General features: G+C 40.9%; 1 protein-coding gene across 2 annotated transcripts in view; it reads left to right on the top strand.

Moving 5' to 3' along the window:
• The window catches only part of LOC113415361 (PH and SEC7 domain-containing protein 1), a 120,738-nt gene extending 110,192 nt beyond the window's left edge, over nucleotides 1-10,546 (top strand). For both annotated transcript variants that reach the window (XM_087963981.1, XM_026672719.2), the window contains 5 exons: nucleotides 2,532-2,602; nucleotides 4,167-4,324; nucleotides 5,977-6,121; nucleotides 7,549-7,692; nucleotides 8,737-10,546. In XM_087963981.1, the coding sequence (XP_087820107.1) occupies nucleotides 2,532-2,602; nucleotides 4,167-4,324; nucleotides 5,977-6,121; nucleotides 7,549-7,692; nucleotides 8,737-8,934 (716 nt within the window). In that variant the 3' untranslated portion in view covers nucleotides 8,935-10,546. The remainder of the gene's footprint in view (nucleotides 1-2,531; nucleotides 2,603-4,166; nucleotides 4,325-5,976; nucleotides 6,122-7,548; nucleotides 7,693-8,736) is intronic.
• The last annotated feature ends 10,577 nt before the right edge of the window (nucleotides 10,547-21,123 follow it).

Genomic DNA, 21,123 nt, shown 5'->3' with positions numbered 1-21,123 from the left:
GCTCCAAGAAGGAACCACAGAGTCAGGTAGAGTATTACAGACATTGACCACTCTGTTGCTGAAGTCGTATTTCCTGCAATCAAGTTTGGTGCAATTAACCTTGAGTTTGTATCTATTGTGTGCTCTTCTGTTGTTATGGTTGAAGCTGAAGTATTCATTGACAGGTAGGACATTGCAATGTATGATTTTATGTACCATACGTAGATCAGACCGAAGACCACGTAATTCAAGGTTTTCTAGGTCTAGAATTTAAAGTCTGGTGGCATAAGGTATTCTACAACGAGTAGAGGAGTGGAGAACTCTTCTTGTGAAATATTTCTGGACTTTCTCAACTGTGCTAATATAAGATATGTAATGTGGGTTCCAGACTGATGAGCTGTATTCGAGTATTGGTCTAGCAAATGTTTTGTATGCTCTAGTTCAGGGTCCCCAACCACCGGTCCATGGACTGGTACCGGTCCGTGGAACAAGTCCTACCGGCCTGGTGCAGTGAGCGCCGCCATCTTTTGATGAAAAAGTGCTTCCAGTGAGCTTTTCCGGGTAGAAAGCTCACTGGAAGCACTTTTTCATCAAAAAGATGGCGGCGCTAAGCCCGGTGAGCTTTTCCAGGTAGAAAGCCATTTCTATCCGGAAAAGCTCATGAAGCAGTGCCGCCTTATTTTGATGAAAAGTGCCCGTGAGGTCACCGGAAGCACTTTTTCATCAAAAAGATGGCGGCGCCCAGCTAATGCTGGTACCGGGCCGCGCCATAAAAAAGGTTGGGGATACCGGGCCGCGGCATAAGAAAGGTTGGGGATCACTGCTCTAGTTAGTAGTGTGATATCACCAGAGAAAAAGCTATGTAGGATTAGGTTAACAACTCTTAATGCCTTTTTGGCTATGTAGTTACAGTGGGCTCTAGCACTTAGATCATTTGAGATGAGTATTCCAAGGTCCTTGACAGAGCTTGGATCATCAACAAGGTCTTGACTATTCAGCTTGTATTTTATTTTCTGTTTTTTTTTTGCCAATATGTAGGACAGAGCATTTATTTGTTAAGATTTGAAGTTGCCATTTGTTTGACCATTCTGATACATAGTCAAGATCTTTTTGAAGGGTAGCAGTATTGTCTGTGGTATTGAACAGCTTTACATCATCAGCAAAGAGAATGCAGTTCCTCTTAATATGATCACAGATGTCATTTACGTAGCGTATGAAGAGAGTTGGTCCTAGAACACTGCCTTGGGGGACACCACTATTGACAGGTACAGAATTTGATAGGACACTTCCAATTTTGACCATTTGTTGTCTGTTTGACAGGAATTCTTCTATCCAGTTATGCAGTTGTCCAGAGATACCATAAGATTTTATTTTTAGAATTAGTTTGTCGTATATCACTGAATCAAAGGCTTTACAGAAGTCCATGTAGATTGCGTCTATTGTTTTGCTCTGATTGAGTTGTGTAGTCCATATGTTTTTGCAGTGTAAGAGTTGCAGATTACAGGATAGTCCTCTGACATGCTGCCATCATTTTTCCTGGTAGTTGTTTTTCCCTTGGTGTGTTCAGTTTGGATCAGAGGTGGTATTTAGCAGGTTCTGACCAGTTCTGGAGAACCAGTAGCAGAAATTTTGAGTCGTTCGAAGAACCGGCAAATACCACCTCTGGCTGGAGATTTTACAGTATCCTTCCCCTGCCACCCCCACTAAGCCATGCCCACAGAACTGTTAGTAAAAAAAAAAGAATCCCACCACTGATTTGGATACAGACTTCTGCCCTTACCAGGAGTTCCTCATTTTCATGAAAGTGGCTAGTCATGCCTCAAGACCTTCTACTTTCTTCTCCAGCAATCCAATCACCATCCACTTGGTATAGATATGAATCTTTCATGGGCAGGAATATGAAATAGATGCACATTTTGGTACAGAGCATACAGCTGTACCTTGCTGTGCAGATTCATGGAATTAATATTACAAAGCTATTGCCAAATTATTCTGGACATGACAGACAAAAATGTATTCGATGAAAACAATAGAAAAGAGTAGGACTTTGCAATACAATTGTATAACATGATGTGGCTTCTTTTCAGATTACACTGAATTCCCATTGAGATTTGTTAATGTATCAAGGATTCCAATTTTCAAGTTACAAGAATTCAGACAAATATTTATTTATTTATGGACTAGGCTTCTAGGGGAACTTATTGAAGAGAGTTAATTTTGTACTGAATACAGATAAAAACCAGAGCAACAGTTTCAAGGCCAGCAGTAGAAGGAAAATGGACATCTGAAAAGGGAAGGGATACATATTCTACTTATGGGCTAGAAATAGAGGAAGAGATAATTGCTTTCCTTCAAACATATCTGCTTCTACCAACTAAGTACAAAGTCTTAAGCAATTGTCTTTTGCAACTGTCATAGCCCTAAAATACAATCAGAGTGGACACTCTATAAACATATTTTTCTCTGGCACCAACAAAGACAATTCAGGTATCAGCAGAATTTATTATGTTTGCCAAAGTTAAATTTTACCAACTTTCTCTTTTGCTTGACAGCTCCAAGAGGAAAACGGGGATGGAAGACTTTCCATGGGATACTAAAGGGAATGATCTTGTATCTGCAGAAGGTATAGTTTGCTGGCTTGCGCATTCTATCTCTCTGTCTCTCACACATTTCCACATCATAAGGAATGGAATCTCCTTAATTGTATTCTCAATTATATTATGTGAAAATAATATACCCAACTTCCTCAAAATATTCAGACATTGCAGTATTTATATAAATTCTGCTGTGGAAAAATACTGTATATAAAGAATTAAAACACAATTCAAATCATACTGTAAAGAAATCCACTGACATTCTCTGAAATAAGCATCTGTTAAAATGTTGATATAACATTATGTCCAGCTATGGACATAATATATTTAGACTTCAGCAAAGCATTCAACAAAGTAGACAATAACCTATTTCTTGGTAAGCTAGAAAAAGTGGGATAGATAGCATCATCACTAGATTGATTCATAACTGACTCTGACAAACCATATTCCACAAGTAGTCTTTAATGGGATTATGTCTAAATTGAGGGAAGTAAGCAGTGGGGTATCACAAGGTTCCATCTTAGGCCCAGTACTCTTCAATATCTTCATAAACGACTTAGATAAGGGAATAGAAGGGGAACTTACCAAAATTGCAGATGATACTAAGGTGGCAGAAATAGCTAACACCCAGATGATAGCCTCAAGATCCAGATAGATCTTGATAAACTTAAAAACTTGGCCCTAACCAACAAAACGAAATTCAATGTAGAGAAAAGTAAAGTCTTGCACTTAGGCAAGAAAAACCAAAAGTACACAAATAGACTGGGTGAAACCAGGCTTAATAGCAGTAGCTGTGAGAGGCATCTTATAGTCTTAGTGGACAACCAGTTAAATATGAGCCAGCAATGTGCGGTGACAGCCAAAAAAATAATGCATTAATAGAGGGATACAATCAAGATCAAGTGAGGTACTAATACCACTGTATAAAGCCTTAGGAAGACCACACCTAGAATACTACATCCACAGTTTTGGTCACAATATTAAAAAGGATGTAGAGACCCTAGAAAAAGTGCAGAGAAGAGCAACCAGGATGATTAGGAGACTGGAGATTAAAACATGAAGAATGGTTACAGGAATTGGTCCAGAGGTGGGCTGCACTTACATTCACAACTGGTTTGCTGGTTGGTGCACAAACACCAGAGACAAATTCCTTGGCCAATAAAGAATTCTATTCTATTAATGGTATGGGAATCACCTTGGAAAATGAGGAAGTACTGCAGCTAGGACAACAGCTGTAAAAGAGGTAGCTTAGACTATATAGTTCCCCATAGTTCCAATTTTGCAGATCCAGGGGGAGGAGAGGGGATAGTTAGCAAGTTGCTGGCAAGCACACGTCAGCAACTTCATTTGTGTGAGCACACACATCCACCACTCGTGCAAATGGAGCACACACACTCACCCACTGCTCACGTAAGTGGGATTTTCTGTAAACTTCAACAGCCTCTTCTGCACATCTTGTTTTCCTTTTGAAAAGGATATGTTACATTTTGCCAACGAATGGACTTGCTGGAGTTTGTAGAAAATAACAAAAAGTAATAACAGGACCAATAAGGAAAGTAATATAACAGACATTATCCTCTACCTGTATTTCAGGAAGAATATAAACCTGGTCAATCTCTGGCTGAGGAAGATCTGAAAAATGCTATCAGCATCCATCATTCACTGGCTACCCAAGCATCAGATTACAGCAAAAGACCCAACGTTTTCTACCTCAGGACAGCTGACTGGAGAGTCTTCCTCTTCCAAGCCCAGTAAGCAGGAGGGTAAATTGATGGGGGAGGGGATTGATTTATCAGCAGATCAATTTTATTTATTAGGAAAGTTCTAGAAGAAAAATTAGAAATTTTACTTATTACATTATTAGAAGGATCTATTGGTTATGTCAGATCCGTGTATCTGCCATTCTTCAATGGAAGAAGAAGGGGGGTGGAGTTGGTACAAGTAATCCTTTTTGATGTAACTTGAATATCTTAAGTCTTGTATTGAATCTGTATAACTTGCACATGATATACAACTGGGGGACTGGAGCCAGATTTCTGGAAACTTGTCACCTCTTGGAGAGATAGCAAGAGGAGAAGGGACCATAAAAATTTCAGCTCTGAAAGAAACATCCTGGGAAACTTTTCTAAGATACCTTCCTAGAAAAAAGGGGGGGGGGATTAACATGCTGTCTCTTTGTTTGACTAAATCCACATCAGAATAAGGGGAAGGGTTCTAATTCCCTTTATCTATTACTGTATGCCTGGAAGCATCTTAAATTCTGTTTTAGCTAGTACCTGGATCACTTCCTTCCCATAAAGAATTCCATTTGAAGTGCCTAGCTTTCAGAAGTTCATTCTTATCGGTTGAAGGGGAAAAGTCCGGTGCTTAAAGCTTACTTAGGCAAATCACAATAGGTAGTATCAGAAAAAGGTTTTATAGATGGCATCTTCCTCCAGTACAATTGGCGAAAATGTTGAGTAATATCTCACAGAGATGTTGGAAATGTAATCAAGTATCAGGCACGTATTACCACATGTGGTGGTCATGCAAAAAAGCAAAGGAATTTTACAATGGATACAGAACTGAAATTTGATGTTATATATGTAAATATAAATGAGTATAGTGGACGGAACAATTGTATAAAATTAGTAATGTATGATGTTTTATGATGTAAGTATAAATTAATATACTGGATAGAATAATTGTATAAAATTGGTAATGCATGGTGAATATACAAGTATATGTTATTTGTGTTATACCTTAATGTGTATGGTAGAGATAATGCCAGGTTGATCGCACTGTATCCAATATTTTAATATGTAATCAATAAAATTATAAAAAAGAAAGAAAGAAAAAGAAACATAGATCTAAGCTTTGTCTATCACTAAATGCAGCCTTCCCTGTTATTTCCTTCCCTTTCTGACTGTTCCAAACAAAGAAAAAGATTTTAAAGAAGAAGCACTGCATCTCTTGCATATTCCTTAAAATTCCAGGTTTAAAAACAAAAACTATATAAAGCTTCACATTCAGACTAAGGGCCATTTGGAATGTTAGCATTTTCCCTAGATCACTGCAACAATAGCCAAAAATACCTGTATGGTAGCACCATATTAGCATAAAATATATTACTATTTCTTACATATGTTGGGATATCATGTGGACTTGGGCTTTGGTTCTTCCCCTTTGCTTAGTATCATTTTAAACATCTCTAAATTTTATTTTTAAACATACAGTCTTCAAGAATCACAAAATGCATGGTGAGAGGTTGGGATTGTTTTACGGGTTTTTACAAAGAAATGGGGATTTCTTTTGTTTATAGTTCATGAGAACAAGTTATTTTTTTGAAGGAAACAATTTTGGCAAGCTGTTTTGGCCCATGATATGATTTAAAGAATAATATCTCTTTTACATCTTACTCCAGGAACACAGAACAAATGCATTCCTGGATCACACGGATTAATGTGGTAGCAGCCATGTTCTCTGCACCACCATTTCCAGCTGCCATTGGATCCCAAAAAAAATTCATTCGCCCATTACTGCCCAGTTCCTCTACAAGACTATCACAGGTAAGCGGGCCATCTTTATTCTTCATTCTTTAGTGATTCTATATTATTCCGAAAGAACTGGAGAAAAATTGAATGGGGTTAAGATAATACGTTCTAATGCAAAAAATTAATGAAAAAGTAATGAAACTTCCAGAGTTGAATAAACTGCCTTGAAATTGACAAGCAGCAGTTGTGTGTCTGTGTATCTGTGCAAAAATTTAGATTCAAAGAGCTGATAAAATTGGTAACATTGCCACAGAGGGAAAAGAGGAAAGTGAAGACATGTTGTCAATGCCAGTTGGGGCAGATTTGCTATTACTGTGTTTCTCTGAAAATAAGACCCGGTTTTATTTTCTTTTGGGCTCAAAAATAAGCACTAGGGCTTATTTTGGGGGGGATTTATTTACGTACAGGAGGCAGCGAGCATGATGGTCAACAGGAGTGGGAGTGCTGCTATCGCCAGCCCCACTTTCTCCATCCTACCATCTGCTTACCTGCAACCACAATGTGCTGAGCTCTCAGGGCCCCCCCGGCCTCTGCCCACCCTGCTCGCTAGCCCTGCTGCTGCTAGGATGCTGGAGCTTGGGTCTTGGAGCAGAAGGCCTTGTGGCACATCGGGATCATCTGCTCCTCCCCCCTCATGCCTCTGGCTGGCTGCTGGACCTGTTGCACCTGCTGTTGCTAGCCTCACGGGGGCTCTTTGCCATTCAGCCACACTGCTGTCAGCCACCCTGTAGCTTCGGCAGGCAGGAGCTCTGTGGAAGCCCTGCAATGGGGACAGAGGAGAGAGTGGGAGATCGCCCCTTCCTCCTTTACACCGGCAAACCCTGTCTTCCCTGGTTGCTGAGTTTCAGGCCTGCACCCTGGCGCTGGAAAGGTGAGCAAGATGCATAACTCAATGCTACCGGTATGCCATGCAGTGCCAGCCATGCAAAGCAACCCTCCCCAATCCTCCTGGCTCCAGGGACAATCCCGCATGGGGGTCACGCAGGATCCCTGGGACGGAGGCCTCCCGGTGCAACGCTCTGTAGCAGCTCCAGAGCAAACCTCTGCCTTCCCTGTGCAGGATTGCAAGGCTGGAGGCCTCCACTGACCAACACCCTCCCATACCTGCTGTTGCTGGCCTCATGTCCTCTTGGATGGGCTGCTCCTGCCGGCTTGCCAGGGTCTCTTCGCCAGCTGTCATTGGTGGAGTCACGCCCCGTGCCTGCCATTGCCTTGGGGCTGCGCCTCTCCCCTGCCCTGCAGTGGGTAGGAACTCCATGGCAGCCCTGCAGCAGGACAGACAAAGGCCTCAGAGGTCCGCGCCAGGCAGAAGCAACCCAGCCAAGAGCAATGCTTAAAAATCAGGCTAGGGCTTATTTTTTTGGATAGGTCTTATTTTCAGGGAAACACGGTAGGAAGTTCTACAAGAAAGATCAATCAGCTTTTTTCCCATTCTTCCATAGGAAGAACAACTGAAGAGTCATGAAATGAAATTTAAAGCCATGGTAGCAGAACTCTTGGAGCATCGTTCCTCCCTTCCTGAGAAGAAGGTGAAAGGCAAGGAGTATGAGGAACTGAAACAGAAAGAGGAATATCTGATATTTGAAGTAAGTAGAAAGTGATAAAGAGCAAGATCCAAACAGAATTTGCAAAACAATGTTGGAGATGGTAGCAGAAGAATCTCAAAGAGAGGTAGGGAAAATGTTTTCATTTAGTAGCCATTCCATCAGGACTGATCTAAGGCCACCAATAGTAATTTTCCGAAGCCAAAGATATTTGGAGAAAGCAGTTGGTGAATGCTGAAGTGTGGCGTTCAAGTCCTGGAAGGTATAGTAGTTTAAAAGGACAGCATTGTCTGCAATTTTCATTACTTGTTGCTTTTTGAGCACATGCTTCCCACAATCTTCCAGGGCTTGAACACATTTTCAGCTGCTTTCAGCGCCGCTCAATTTCCCACCACACTCCCGCCAGCGGTGTTCTTTCTTTCTCTCTCCCCCCCCCCCCCCCCACACACACACACAGAAGTTTGATCAAATCGTTTTCTTGCTTATGGTGGCGGCACCAGCCATACTCTCCATGGTGGCCTACAGCTGATCCAAGGCATACAGGCCAATACCCTTCGGGCACCTGCCTCCCTCTACCTCCTGCTGCTTCGGCCTCCACACAGTCACCACATCCTATGCGCACATGGGGGTGTGTGGCACGCCCAGACAGGCCTTGTGATGAAAAAAATACAACCTCCCCCAAAATAAGCCCAAGTGCTTATTTTGGGGCCCACAAGAAAATAAGACTGGCTCTTATTTTGAGGAAAACATAGTGACTTCTTTTTGTTGATTTAATGGGAATAAAGTAAGATTTTAAGATTTAAAGCAACACATTTATGAGTGAATCTGTATCTTCCAGATATTTTGGTTTTCAGTTCCCATAATCTAAAATCAGCATGGTCAGTTGTGAGACATTGTGGTAGTTGTAGTCCAAAACATTCACAAGTCACCATGTTACCTCCAATGCCCATGTTACCCCTAGAACATAAACATAATGTCATCTTATTCAAATTTGTGTTACTCCTTGCCTTTTTTTTAGTCCATAGCTGTTATTAAAAAAATCAGCCAAGTGGGGCACCAAACCTGTTATTTCTTTCTTTTGTGCAGAAATTACGGTATGGCATTTATGCTACACTAATGCGCACCAAGTTGAAGACTGGCTCTGAGGATCTGGCAGCTTTGGAAGCCACCCTGTTTGTTACAGTGGGTAACTCAGAAGACAGCTTTAAGGAGTCCCAGTCCAGTCTTGCCCTGAACCCGGAGACAGCTGGCACAGGTTCCAAGATAAAATGCAACAATCAGTAAGCTACTAGTAAACAACAAAGATGATCACTCTTGGCAAAGAAAATGGCATTCCTATCCTAGAAATTTGCAAATTGTCAGGAGGGAAGAGAAGACATTATAAATGGGCCCAATTCTGTATCAACTTCACCAGTGGAAAGACATAACTACAGTCCTACATTATACGGCCTTCCCAGTATAATCAGACTATAGCTTATGGGTGGAAGTACTAAACTCCATGGTTAAATAATCACAGCTTCACTGTACCAACTTTTTCTATCTCTTGCAAAACTAAGAATAGGAAAGTGGAAGAAAGGAGACTACTTCCCTTCCTTTTCTTACAATTTTTGTGATATATTTTACAGTTTTTAGTACCTGATAATGCTGAATCACGCTGGAGTAGAAAAGGTAATTTTGGCATGCATAAGATAGATGTTTACATTCAGTAATACTTTTACATTGAGAGTGTTGGGGGCAGAGGTTCTTCGTCTCCCTCGCAGATACAATGCAGCACTCTCAGCCTGCAGGAGCAACTTTCCCATGGAAGTCCAATTCTTTCACCACCAGCAGCTCTCTTGGAGTGTGCTCAGTTTTTTTCTCATCAGCACAAGTTGGATCATAGTTATTCACCTCTTACAAAACTGGGCAGAGGTTGCTTCAAAGGAACTATCACTAACAGGTAAAATTAGGGATAGTGGGTATCCCCCATTCTCCTATTACACCGCAGAATACCTTTAGTGGGCCTGCTGGTCTTAGGCCTAATTAGATTCTGCAAGTAATTTATGAATTTGAGTGACCAGAACAAAATCAATTATGTAGTAGAAAAACTGGTTGTTCTATTGCCTGAGCCTGGTGGGGGCATATTCAGAGAGAGATTGGGGGTGGATTCCAGATGTCCAAGAACATTCCCAACTCTCAAACAATTGGTTGCCTAGGTAGTATAGATAACTTATAATTTATAATCTCAAAAGGCTTTAAGACGTGACTCAAAGCTTGGTGACAATGTTATGTATGCAGTGAAAGATAAAAGGACCAAGCTGATCATTGGGGAAGAACTATAAACAATATGAAATTCAGGAGATGTGGAATAACAGGCTACTATACGGTGCAATATGGCAGGGTAATACCCGAGAGACAAAAACCACTTCCATAGATCCAGTACTGGATCTCTAAATACGTCGGATTTCTTCTGTTCTATGCAGACTGTAAAAAAAAAAATTGTACAGTTTCTTCTTCAGTTATTGAAGTTAACCAGCTCAAACATCTACAGTTCTCCTTCAAACTCTTTCTGTATTACAGAAACAGGATAAAGAATGTGTTATTGTGAATGCCACATCAGAACCCACAGCTTCAGTTGCCTGATTCAAACACAGATAACCGACCACCTCAATATAACTGAGTGGAAAGCACCATATTTTTCTCAGTCTTTCAGATGTTGGTGAGAAGCCTATCTTAGATGCTGGATTATGCAGATGCACACAAGCATTTTTTTCTGAAATGGCCATTAAGAAAAACCACCCTAATAATCCGATAAAATGTGGCGGTTCCTAGAAAGAGAACTATTCCGTGTTAAGGTACCAGCAATGTAACCCAGGAATTAGATGTTTTACACCAAATAAAAAGGTCTGATTGTTTACTTGTGTGATCAGTTCTGCATTCACACACGTAGCTTTGTCATTTGGAGCCTTGTAATGCCAAGGATTTAATGGTGGTGTTGAGGGCAGCCATTATCTCCTACACATATTCCTGTACATGATTCTTGCTTCTACCAAATTATCCTAAAATTAAAAGTATGAAGGAAAGGAGGGCAATTTGTGTGAATCCTCCGGTAACCATCCCCAGATACAGATGGCAATCATAGTCTATGCATACCCTATATAAAAGATAGAACTTGTGTAAAGCTGTTTCTCAAATACTACACCTTCTGGCTCAAAGTTCATGTGGCAGTAATTATTAGAGATGACTGACTGGGATAAGGCTGCACCTGTTTAAAGGAGGAAACAGTATCCTGTAAGAAAAGACTGTTCTCAAGTAATTTGTTCTGACTATAGGTATGATTTCCTTCTAGTTCCAATCTGAACCATTATAAAATTTGGGGGTAGTATGAGGGAGGCCTTTATGGGAATCTATAGTAGAATGCTTAAGAGTGGTACAGGGAAGTTATTTGATCGATATAAGTTGTGGGTGCTCCATTTCTGGAGGTTTTCAAGAAAATATTAGACGGGGTTGGACTAGTAGACTTCCAAAGTCATTTCAAACCCTATGATTCTATAAAACGTTAACACTCTTCAGGCATCAAGCAAGTGAATGAGGTATTCTAAGAAAATCAAAGTTGGAAAGCAAACATAAGATTCTGAAATGGGTGAATTCACCACAGTACTCATTGTAATCTAACAACTTGTGGAACATTAAGTGGAGAGGAGTCCAAAGGCCTCTATGTGGCAAGCTAAGATTGTTACCCTGAGTCTTACATCATGTCTGACAATTTACAGTGTGTATATAGTTTATTTTTAACTATTAACAAAATGGAAAGAAAATGAATAGAAGTCCAAATGAAAATTTGGTGTGACCACTGTTTGCCTTCAAAATAGTATCAATTGTTCTAAAAGTGCACTTGCACAGTGTTGTGGAGAAACTTGTCAAGGTTCCTTCAAGGTTGTTCCAGACATCTTGGAGAACTAACCATAAACCTGTCTCAAATTCTTCTGTCTCTTCGTGTAATTTCAAACAGACTCAATGATGTTGAGATCAGGGCTGTATCCAGGGCCAAAACATTACTTCCAGGACTTCTTGTTCTTTTTTACACTGAAGATAGTTCTTAATGACATTGGCTATATGTTTGGGGCAGTTGTTCTGATGCAGAATAAATTTGGGGCCAATCACATGACTCCATGATGGATAAGTGCCTGCCTGCATTTCTCAGCATTCATCCTGACTCAATCTCCAACTCCATTTGTAGAAATGCAGCCCTAAACTTTGCAAGGAAACCTTCACCATGCTTCACTGTTGCCTGGAAACATGTGATAAAAATCAAAATGACAGAAGACCAGGAACGATAAAGAGCTTGTTTATTTAGTGTTTGAAAAAGCCAGGACCCCATCTCCCTTTTCATAAGGAGATAGGAGACATTTTTCACAAGCATGCTGGATATTTTTATACACTTTTAGAATCCTGATCCTGTTACCATCACCCTATCCTGTTTGCTAATTGCTGGGTCATTTTCCAGTAACCATCATTCCCTTACTCGTCTCATTTCCAGTAAACTCCATCCCTTCTGGCCTAGCCCCTATCGTGTTTGGCATAACATCCAGTCTCGGAAGCGTGTACTAACATCAGCATTTATTAATTTTAGCATAACGTAGCACAGCATGCCCTGCAAAAAAATGACCTGCTACATTGTACAAAACAACCTTGTTTTCGTGGTTAATACAAAGAATTACATAATTTTTACTTAATATTCCAGTAACTTGTCTTAGGCGATTTGTAGAGTAAATATGGCGTTACTTATGGCTTTATATTTTCACAGATATAATCATTCATATGTAATCCTACATATCACAATTCTCCCTTTTCTGTTTCACCACTTTATACCTGTGAATTCTCACATCTCCCTTAACATAAGTCACACTTCCTGTTGGCTTAACTTCCATCCCTTCCATCCAGGGGTGGGTTTCTACCAGTTCTGTCCACCTCTGTAGAACCAGTAGCTCTGAAGAACAGCAGACATAGAACCGGTTCTTGCCCACCTGCCCACCCGGGCTCTTACCTGATCTTTATTTCCTGATTTTTCAACAAGCTGCCGAACAAGGCACAGTTGCAGTTAAAAACGCAGGAAAAGAGGGCTGTTTCAAAGGCTGCTTCTCTGCACACAGCGTGCTGATGACGATTTATAGGCGTGCGGCTCGCAGCGTGCAGGGAAGCACATCATAAATCACCGAACCTCGTAAATCCCGAACCAGTAGTTAATCCTGTCGTATCCCACCCCTGCTTCCATCTCCTTTTTCCTTGGTTTGGTTTACAACAATATTTAACATACAGGCATACGTTGAATACAGATACAAGAAATGAAGCTGATGATAATAATAATGATAGAAATGAATAAATCTTTCAACCAGGTAAAATTTGGCAACCAAGAAGTTAATCCATACCATATCCTCTTAAATGTATTGGTATCTTCAACATGTGTTAAATGTGTAAAGCTTTTATTTTCGATTCTATAAATTGTGATTTATCTGTAATATTGAAACAACAAAGTCCGTCAAATTCTTCATACACAATAATATATAATCAATTGCAACTCGATTCTGGAGTACAGATTTCCAAATTTCACCCATTTCATCAGCCATAGTAGCTATAGCAGATGATGTTTCATTAATACTTCATCCTAGGGCACATGCCACATGTCCCAATTGAATGTTACCATAATATGTAGCTCCCCAGGAAAATATACCTGCTTCTACTTTAGACAATATTACCAATTCATCATTACAATCTGCAGAATATGCATCACTAAAGGCAGATCTTTTTCCTCTATAGATCTTTTCTTGTGAATTAAGATGTTCAGATTTCCCCCACTTAGTTATAGGCCAATGCACTGTTGGATATGTGTATATAATAATGTGGGGTTCTTTAGGTTTAGATTCTTCCTCATGTTCCTGTACATGTTCATGCACATGTGTTCCTTCTGTGTCTGTTGTATCATCTAATATTGGCTCTTTAAAAAAAATCTATCATGATGAAGACTAGAATTCATCACTTCATAATATAATTCTTTTTGCTGATTAATATTCTTAGTGTGTGCTACTGTCATAACCATAGTTAAATGTCCTATTGTACAAGGTCCTCCTACTACATTAGCAGGTATAAATGCATAAGCATATAATCCACAAAACATAAACCATCCTCTAGGTCAGGGGTGGGCAAACTTTTTGGCTTGGGGGCCGCATTGACTTTTAAAATTTGACAGACGGGCCGGGTCAGCACAAGATTTTTTGGGAATCGCCCCCCCTTCCCCCTCTTCTCCTCCTTCCCCTCCCTTGGAGGCCCCCTGAGTCAGGAGTTGCTACGCCGGCGCGGCTCTGGTCCCGCGTTGCCTGGGAAGGGAAAGGCAAAAGGAAGAGCCGCGGCGGTGCTTTGCAACGGGAGCAGCGGCACCGGAGGCTCAGGCTCAGCGGCTCCTGGTTTTGCCTTTTCCTTCCCAAGGCAACGCGGACTGAGCCGCGCGAGCTGCGCCGGCGGTAGCAACTCCTGACAGCCCCAGCCGGACACCTGAGCGGAGCCGGGCGGAACTGCCTGTTGCTGCTGCCGGAGCACCGCCAGGTCACCTCCTCCAAGCAGCCCACCCGCCGGGCTTCCCCTCCGCCGCATGGCTCGGGGCCAGGCCCGAGCGCCCGCGAGTTAAAAGGAAGCCGGAAGTTGCTGGGAAGTTGCTCGGGTGCTGGGAGCAGGCTTTTAAAGTGCCGCCCGAGCAAAGTTTAAGCAGCCCGCCCGCCGGGCGGAACCCTTCCCGCTCCTCGGCGGAAGACGCTCCAGCCTGCAAACTTGGAAGTTTTGGAAGACGCTCCAGCCTGCAAACCAGCCTGGAAGCCCCGGAAAAAAAGGGGATCGGGCGGGACTCACCTTCAGAGAGGTCGCACTCGAAGGTGATTTGAACTCCCAGCCGAGGCCTTTGCAAAGTTCTTTTCTTTCCTACTCCCGAGAGCGCTCCGCACTGTTTTGCAGCTTTGGGGGCCACGCGGCACAGGGCAATACGCCACGCCCAGTGATTTGTTTTCAGGGGCGGGCCGGATTGGACAGACCAACGGGCCGGATGTGGCCCGTGGGCCGTGGTTTGCCCACCCCTGCTCTAGGTAGAAATAACACTTGTCCTATTGCTTCTACTTCTTCTGTTTCTGTACAGGGAAAAAGATCCCCAGTAGGCAAAAAATTATATATAACCTTTTCCTGTTTCTTCTCTGGGTGTTTATATTTCACACAATCATAAGCTGGTAAAATTGTTTTTACTTCAATTACCAACTTCTTTTGATTAGTCCACTTGTTTGGTTTCATTGGAGCTCCAAATAATCACTTTATTTGACAAATTATACCAAGTATAAGAATTAGGTTGTATGGTGATTTTTGCCTTCACAAATAAAAACTTTCCTGGCACTGGAACAAGTGGACATAATATCAGAAACCGTAGTTTTTCCCTTTACACAAAAAGAGGAACTATTCACAGCTACTTTTATTAGCTCCTGAAAAACATTCTCATTTCTCTCCATCGGTCCTCTTATATGTCTAGCACTTCTAATTGGAGCTTTAGGGTATCCAATTGTACATCATCTACCCTTCCATGTAAATGGAAGTTTTGCAAGGGCTATATTTCCACCCAAAGGCATAAGCTTCATCTGAGTACTTCTCAATTCAATATATGGCAGAAATAGCCCTTCCTCCAAAGCTCTAAATCTCATATACGAAGATGAATAATTACCATATAGTTCAACACATTGATTATACACCTGTTCCATTTTCTTGGACAAATCTTCATGACTGCTGGCTATATCATATGTACAATTACTTTGGATATCTACCCAAATACAGATTCTAGCCTCAGCCGTGGGTTCAGTTAGTTTCAGTGGTGTTTGGATTTGATAATATTCACTGTCTGGTTCTGTATGGAAACATAGCTGCTGCCATGTCATAGGATAACTAGGCAATACATCAAAAGCCTCCATCCCTACCCTACACAAGCCAATAACCACTATCAATATCAACTTCATGTTGTGGTGTTCTAAATGGACTAGGCCCCCTCCCACCTTATGTCTGTAATATATATGTCAAAACTTACAACCAGTTGTCGGGGACTTACAGCCACTTCTTCTTCCTTCTGGTACCACAGCAATTGTCCACACCAGTCTATTGTGTTATGTCTCAATATAATCAACAGTACAATTAAAAAATATACTACACCCAACCAAATGAGTAACTCATGAGTAAACAATCTCCCAAGGTTCCATAAATCTCCCAACGTTCCATAAACTGAGTGTACAAGCTATATATATCTATATGCAAACTAAATATCTATGTTCTTAAATGTCTATTTTGATGAATCTTACTTCACTTTTCATCCGGAGGGTGGGTCCACTGGTCCTTTAACCCTGGAGTAATGTGTCCAACCTTTCTCCCTTGTCCTCACAGCTGACCCAGTAGACAACAGCACCTGGTATGGCCCCTCCCAGATAGGCCGTAATTTCTCTACTGCTTTTTCAGGACCCAGTCACCACTTTTAAAGTCATGTACTTGAAAACCAAGAGGTGGTGTTTGTGCCAAAAGTCCTTTACACCTTAAGGAGAAAAACACTGGGACAGTCCTTGTATATATTTTCTCAGAAAAACATCTTTAAGCTTATTCTAGGCATTCCCACACTCCCAGTATAAGGTACTCCAAACATCATTTTGTATGGTGAAATACCCACATCTTTCCTGGGACAAGTTCTAATCCGCAAAAGAGCTAAAGGCAAACATTTCATCCAGGGAAACTGCAGCTCTAACATTAGTTTCTGTACTGAGTTTTTTAATGTTTGGTTCATCCGTTCTACTTTGCCATTCGAAGCAGCGTATCTAGGAATGTGGTATTGCCAATCAATCCCCAATTGTCCCATTATCTTCTTCACTACCTGGGAGGGGAAACGTGTACCTCTATCACTATCAATAGATTCAACCAACCCATATCTGGGTATTATCTGTTCCAATATTATCTTTAGAGTCATCTGAGCATCTTGCACATGGGAATATTTTAACCCATCTAGTTAAATGATCAACTATTACCAGCAAATATTTCAAAATTCCCACTGCCGGCATTTCAGTGTAATCAACCTGTATTCTCTGGAATGGCCAAATACCAAAATCTCTTCCCCCTGCTATTTGATTATGCATAATCTTTTTATTTATTCTTACACAATGTATACACCTTCTCCCTACTTGCATAGCTATCTTATACATGCCTCTACAAATATATTTTCTTTTAATACAATCTATTAATGCTTGTGTCCCCCTATGTGTTCTCTCATGCACTCTATTATATTCCGCATAATAGGTTTGTTTACTATTTGTAATCCATCTTTTGTTATCAATTTCCCATTTATCTGTTCTACACCTTCTTCTTTCATTTGTTTTTCTTCATTCCAGACCTTCAGCTGCTTTTAGCACTGTTTTTATGAGATCTACTTGTTTTAGTTATTTTCCTTTACTGTAAGTCCCCTCTCCATCCAGATCTTTCAAAAGGTATGTAAAATCCTATGAGTATATGTTGAATCAACACACACACACACACACACACACACACACACTGGACTAGTGAGGAAGTGTGTTCCAGACCTCACTAGTCCAACACATGAAAGCCACAGGTCATAGCATCGACTTCAATGGCACCAAAACCCTAGCCGCTATAGAAAACCCCAGAGAAGCCAGAGATTGAAAAAAGACCTGAAACCATGAATAGAAGAGATGACTCCACCAGACTGTCAATTATCTGGAAGCCTGCACTCTCAAACAAAAAAATCTCCACACCACAAGCCAGCCAAACACCTGGGCACAAACAGACTCCCCCTGATACCTCCAGCTCAAACACACCCCAACCAGGCACCCAGATGAAACCTAGCTTCCTAATAAATGATAGCCGTCCGTTTACTCGGAGCCAAGCCTCACTAAAAGCTTCCAATACAGGAAACACAATGTTGCCAGCCAATCAAGACAAAAAAAAGCTACAAAACAGACAGAAGATATTAGAAACACCAATCAAGCAGAACACAGCAAATTCCAAGACCAATAAACACAGACCAAGACTCCCAACCAATCAGGATGGAAAAAAACCCATTCTGGCACAGCAGTAGGCTAGCCCCAAATTTAAAACAGAAACGGCTGTGAAAGTCTGACTCACAGACGAACACAATACAGATGGCTGATGAGATTCTGCCAAAACGTTGCTACAACTTTAAAAGCACAACTATGACGTGGGAAAATACCCGAACAAAGCTGAATACCATACATATAAATACCCGCGAAAACTTAAGAAAACAAATATAAAACCAAACCATATATAAAACCAATTGCATTTGTTAAAAGTTTCAAAGCCCATTTCTGTGGGAAAGGGTAAGAAATAAGTTTCTAGTGGGCATATAACCAGGAGAGAGATACTGTCAGATTTCCAAGTGATGAAATCCATTTAAAAAAGAAATGAGTAAAGTCCATCTTCCAAAACAAATTTCTTTTATTTAGGAAAGCATCAAATTGGCAGTCTGTTGTAATTCCAGATTTGACACAAACCAGCATTATTCCACATAATACTGGAAAGTAGAAACAGCCTCTAAAAGTCATATTCCCCAATAGCAGTAAATCAACGTTGCCTGGTGTCATCAATCTCCACCTCCAGTTCTCAGCAGGGATCTCTTCTGTTCCCATGGAAGGAAAAGTCACCTAGCCAAAACCATCCTCACTATCTAACCACTCCTCCCACCTTAATAATTTGATGAGCCTGAAACCCTCCAACAAAGAGAAAGAAAGAAAAGGAATATATGATTAGGATATAGGGCTAAATAAAACATGTCTATTTCGGGCTCGACAGGCTGCCCCCCCCCCCCAATTGAAAAGAAACTCTTGCAAGACATAAAATACACAAAGATTCCAATTAGGTTAAATAAAATGACACAATACATTTAATTAACCTCCTCTGCCACCTGCAGGATCTGCTTTGGGTTTGTGTGGATATTGTTCATGGAATTTTTTCACCAGTCTATCAGCATTAACTTTCCAGCTGTTGATGCAAGTGGCTTGAGAAATAGGATTTTCCCCTGAAAATCCTAGAGTCCAATATTTTTTTAACCTCATAATGTTCATGCCCCGCAAGAACCAAAGGCTTCGGAGTTGCACGTTCTTCCGGCCTCGCTGAGGAAGTAGCAAACAGCTTTAACAAGCTACTATGAAAAACCAGATGTACTTTTCCCAACAAGCTAGGGAATTTGACAGTTACTGGGTTTATTACTTTAATTATCTGAAAAGATCCTATAAATTTTGGACTCAGTTTTCTAGAGACAGGAAGGGAGGGAAAGAGAAAGAGAGATGAGACAGATAGATGAGAGAGAGAGAAAAAGAAAGAAAAAGGAAGAAAAAGATGAGAAAGAGAGATACCTGTTTAAAAGAAAATAGAAAAATGGCTCTTTAAGGTTGCAGACCCCAGGTTAGGCAAACACCATGGTCATTAAGTGAACCTTGTGGTCATTAAGCAAACACTGTGGTGGTTAAACAAGTCCATTTTCCCCAATGGGCATTTTTAACCGGAAACCAGAAGGAATTGTTGGAAACATAGAAAACCAGCCATGACTCCTACATGACCCTATAGGAAACTGGCAACAGCCATTAAAATAATGAACACATACTTACACAGGAACAGGCATCTCAATTACAAAGCCCCAAAGAATGTATAAAAGCCCACCTATCCGAACCCTATTCTGGTCAGCCAACCCAGAAACATGCTGTTTCTGGCATCCAAATAAACAGTCCTTTCCTGCAGCCAGCCTCTGTTTTATTTCAGCATCTTTCTCCCGGCTTGGAACCGGACTGGATTTTTCTTCCAAAACTCTTTCCCATGAATTTTACCCTCTATTCCCACTTTAGTTTGGGAAGACCATTTCAGATTGCTGTACACATAGGAAAGAATTGCCACACCCAAATAGGAAATTAGCAGTAGATATTGAAATTAGTGGTAGATATCTGCTGCCCTCCTGTCCCCGTGTCAGGCTCTGAAATTACCAAATCGATTAAACACTTGAGACTAAACAAAGGTCCTAGATATTTTATTTCAGCAGAGGTGATCCAGAATAATCTAGATTGGTATGTACCTGTGCTGGCTTCCCTATTCATCTGTATTAATTATGCCAGGGTTCCCAACAATTGGCCCTAGCTTTGCTTATCCCAGTTTATAAAACAGGAGGCAGAGATCTACCCACCAATTAGTGTTCCTACAGTCTTAGCGTGGTCAGCAAACTATACACCAGACAACTGAATAACTCCTAGACAGCATCCCAGGTAAGAATATTTTGGCTGATGGAGCAGGCAAGCTTCAGAGAAGGCTGCTCAATCATTGATCATGCCCTAACCCTCCAACATCTAGTTGAGAAATACTTCTCTTGAGCATGCCAATCACTTTACAGTGTTTATTGATCTTAGATGTGCTTTTGACTCCATCTTCAGACCCAAACTATGATGGAAACTCTTCCTCAATGGACAAAAGATTACTGGTACTTATATATAAGTTGTATGAGAACTCCCAATATAATGCCAATAGATACTGCACCGAAGAAATTCCTGTCAAGAGAGGATTCTAATCCCCCCTTCTCTTTAATAAGTATGTATTATTCCCTAATTAATCAACTGAACAGTCCATCTCTTCATCTATCAAAATTGGGAAATAGACACATCTGTTTTTCTGTACACAGATGATGCTATCCTGCTTTCCCAAACATAGATTGGCCTGAAATGGGCACTCCAAATACAGCTGTGCACTGCCAAGATGAATACCTAGAAATTAATTACTCTAAAACTAATGTCATTATCTTTGTTAAGTGCCTAAGATGTGTGTCTGGTGACTAAATAACCACATAATAGAGCAAGTCTTTAACTATCTGGGAGATTATCTTCCAATCTATTCTGCAGGCTATAGGTAATACATACTTACTATGATAAAAATGATAAAAAACAGGTTTTTTACAATCCTTTTAAAAATATACTAGCATATACCTGCAGCAATTAAACTCTCCTCAGCTAAGACGCAAGCATAGCTTTGTTTTGGAAATCAGTTGGGCCCCTACAAGTCATTCCTTTCCTTGGAAAAAAAATCCAAATTTCTGAGAACCACCTTTTAAGCACCTCTCTGCATTTGTAATACAATCCTTCACTGTGAAGCTGGCCTTCTCAAAATTGAAACACTTGCCTGCTTTCACAATTTCTGCCACTGGCTTAGGACCTTTTTCTTTCCAGTTGGTCTGCCCTCTCTAATGATGATCAACATCTTCCAGTGCTCCTGGAGCCGGATAATAAAAGTCAAACTGCAGCTCTCTGGCTATTCATGGCCATCATCTTGATAGACTACAAATGTGCTCTTAATGATCTCAGACAGCAGGCTATTTACAGTTGCAAGTCAACTTCTCAGCCAGAGTGGCTCAAGAAATATTTTGAGCCA

Source organism: Notechis scutatus, chromosome 4, assembly GCF_049901735.1.
Source record: "Notechis scutatus isolate UNSWTSFEM ecotype Mainland chromosome 4, rNotScu1.2, whole genome shotgun sequence".
In the NCBI taxonomy this organism is placed as follows: domain Eukaryota; kingdom Metazoa; phylum Chordata; class Lepidosauria; order Squamata; family Elapidae; genus Notechis; species Notechis scutatus.
The sequence above is the reverse complement of the archived record's forward strand: the minus strand, read 5'-3'. Positions and strand labels throughout refer to the sequence as shown.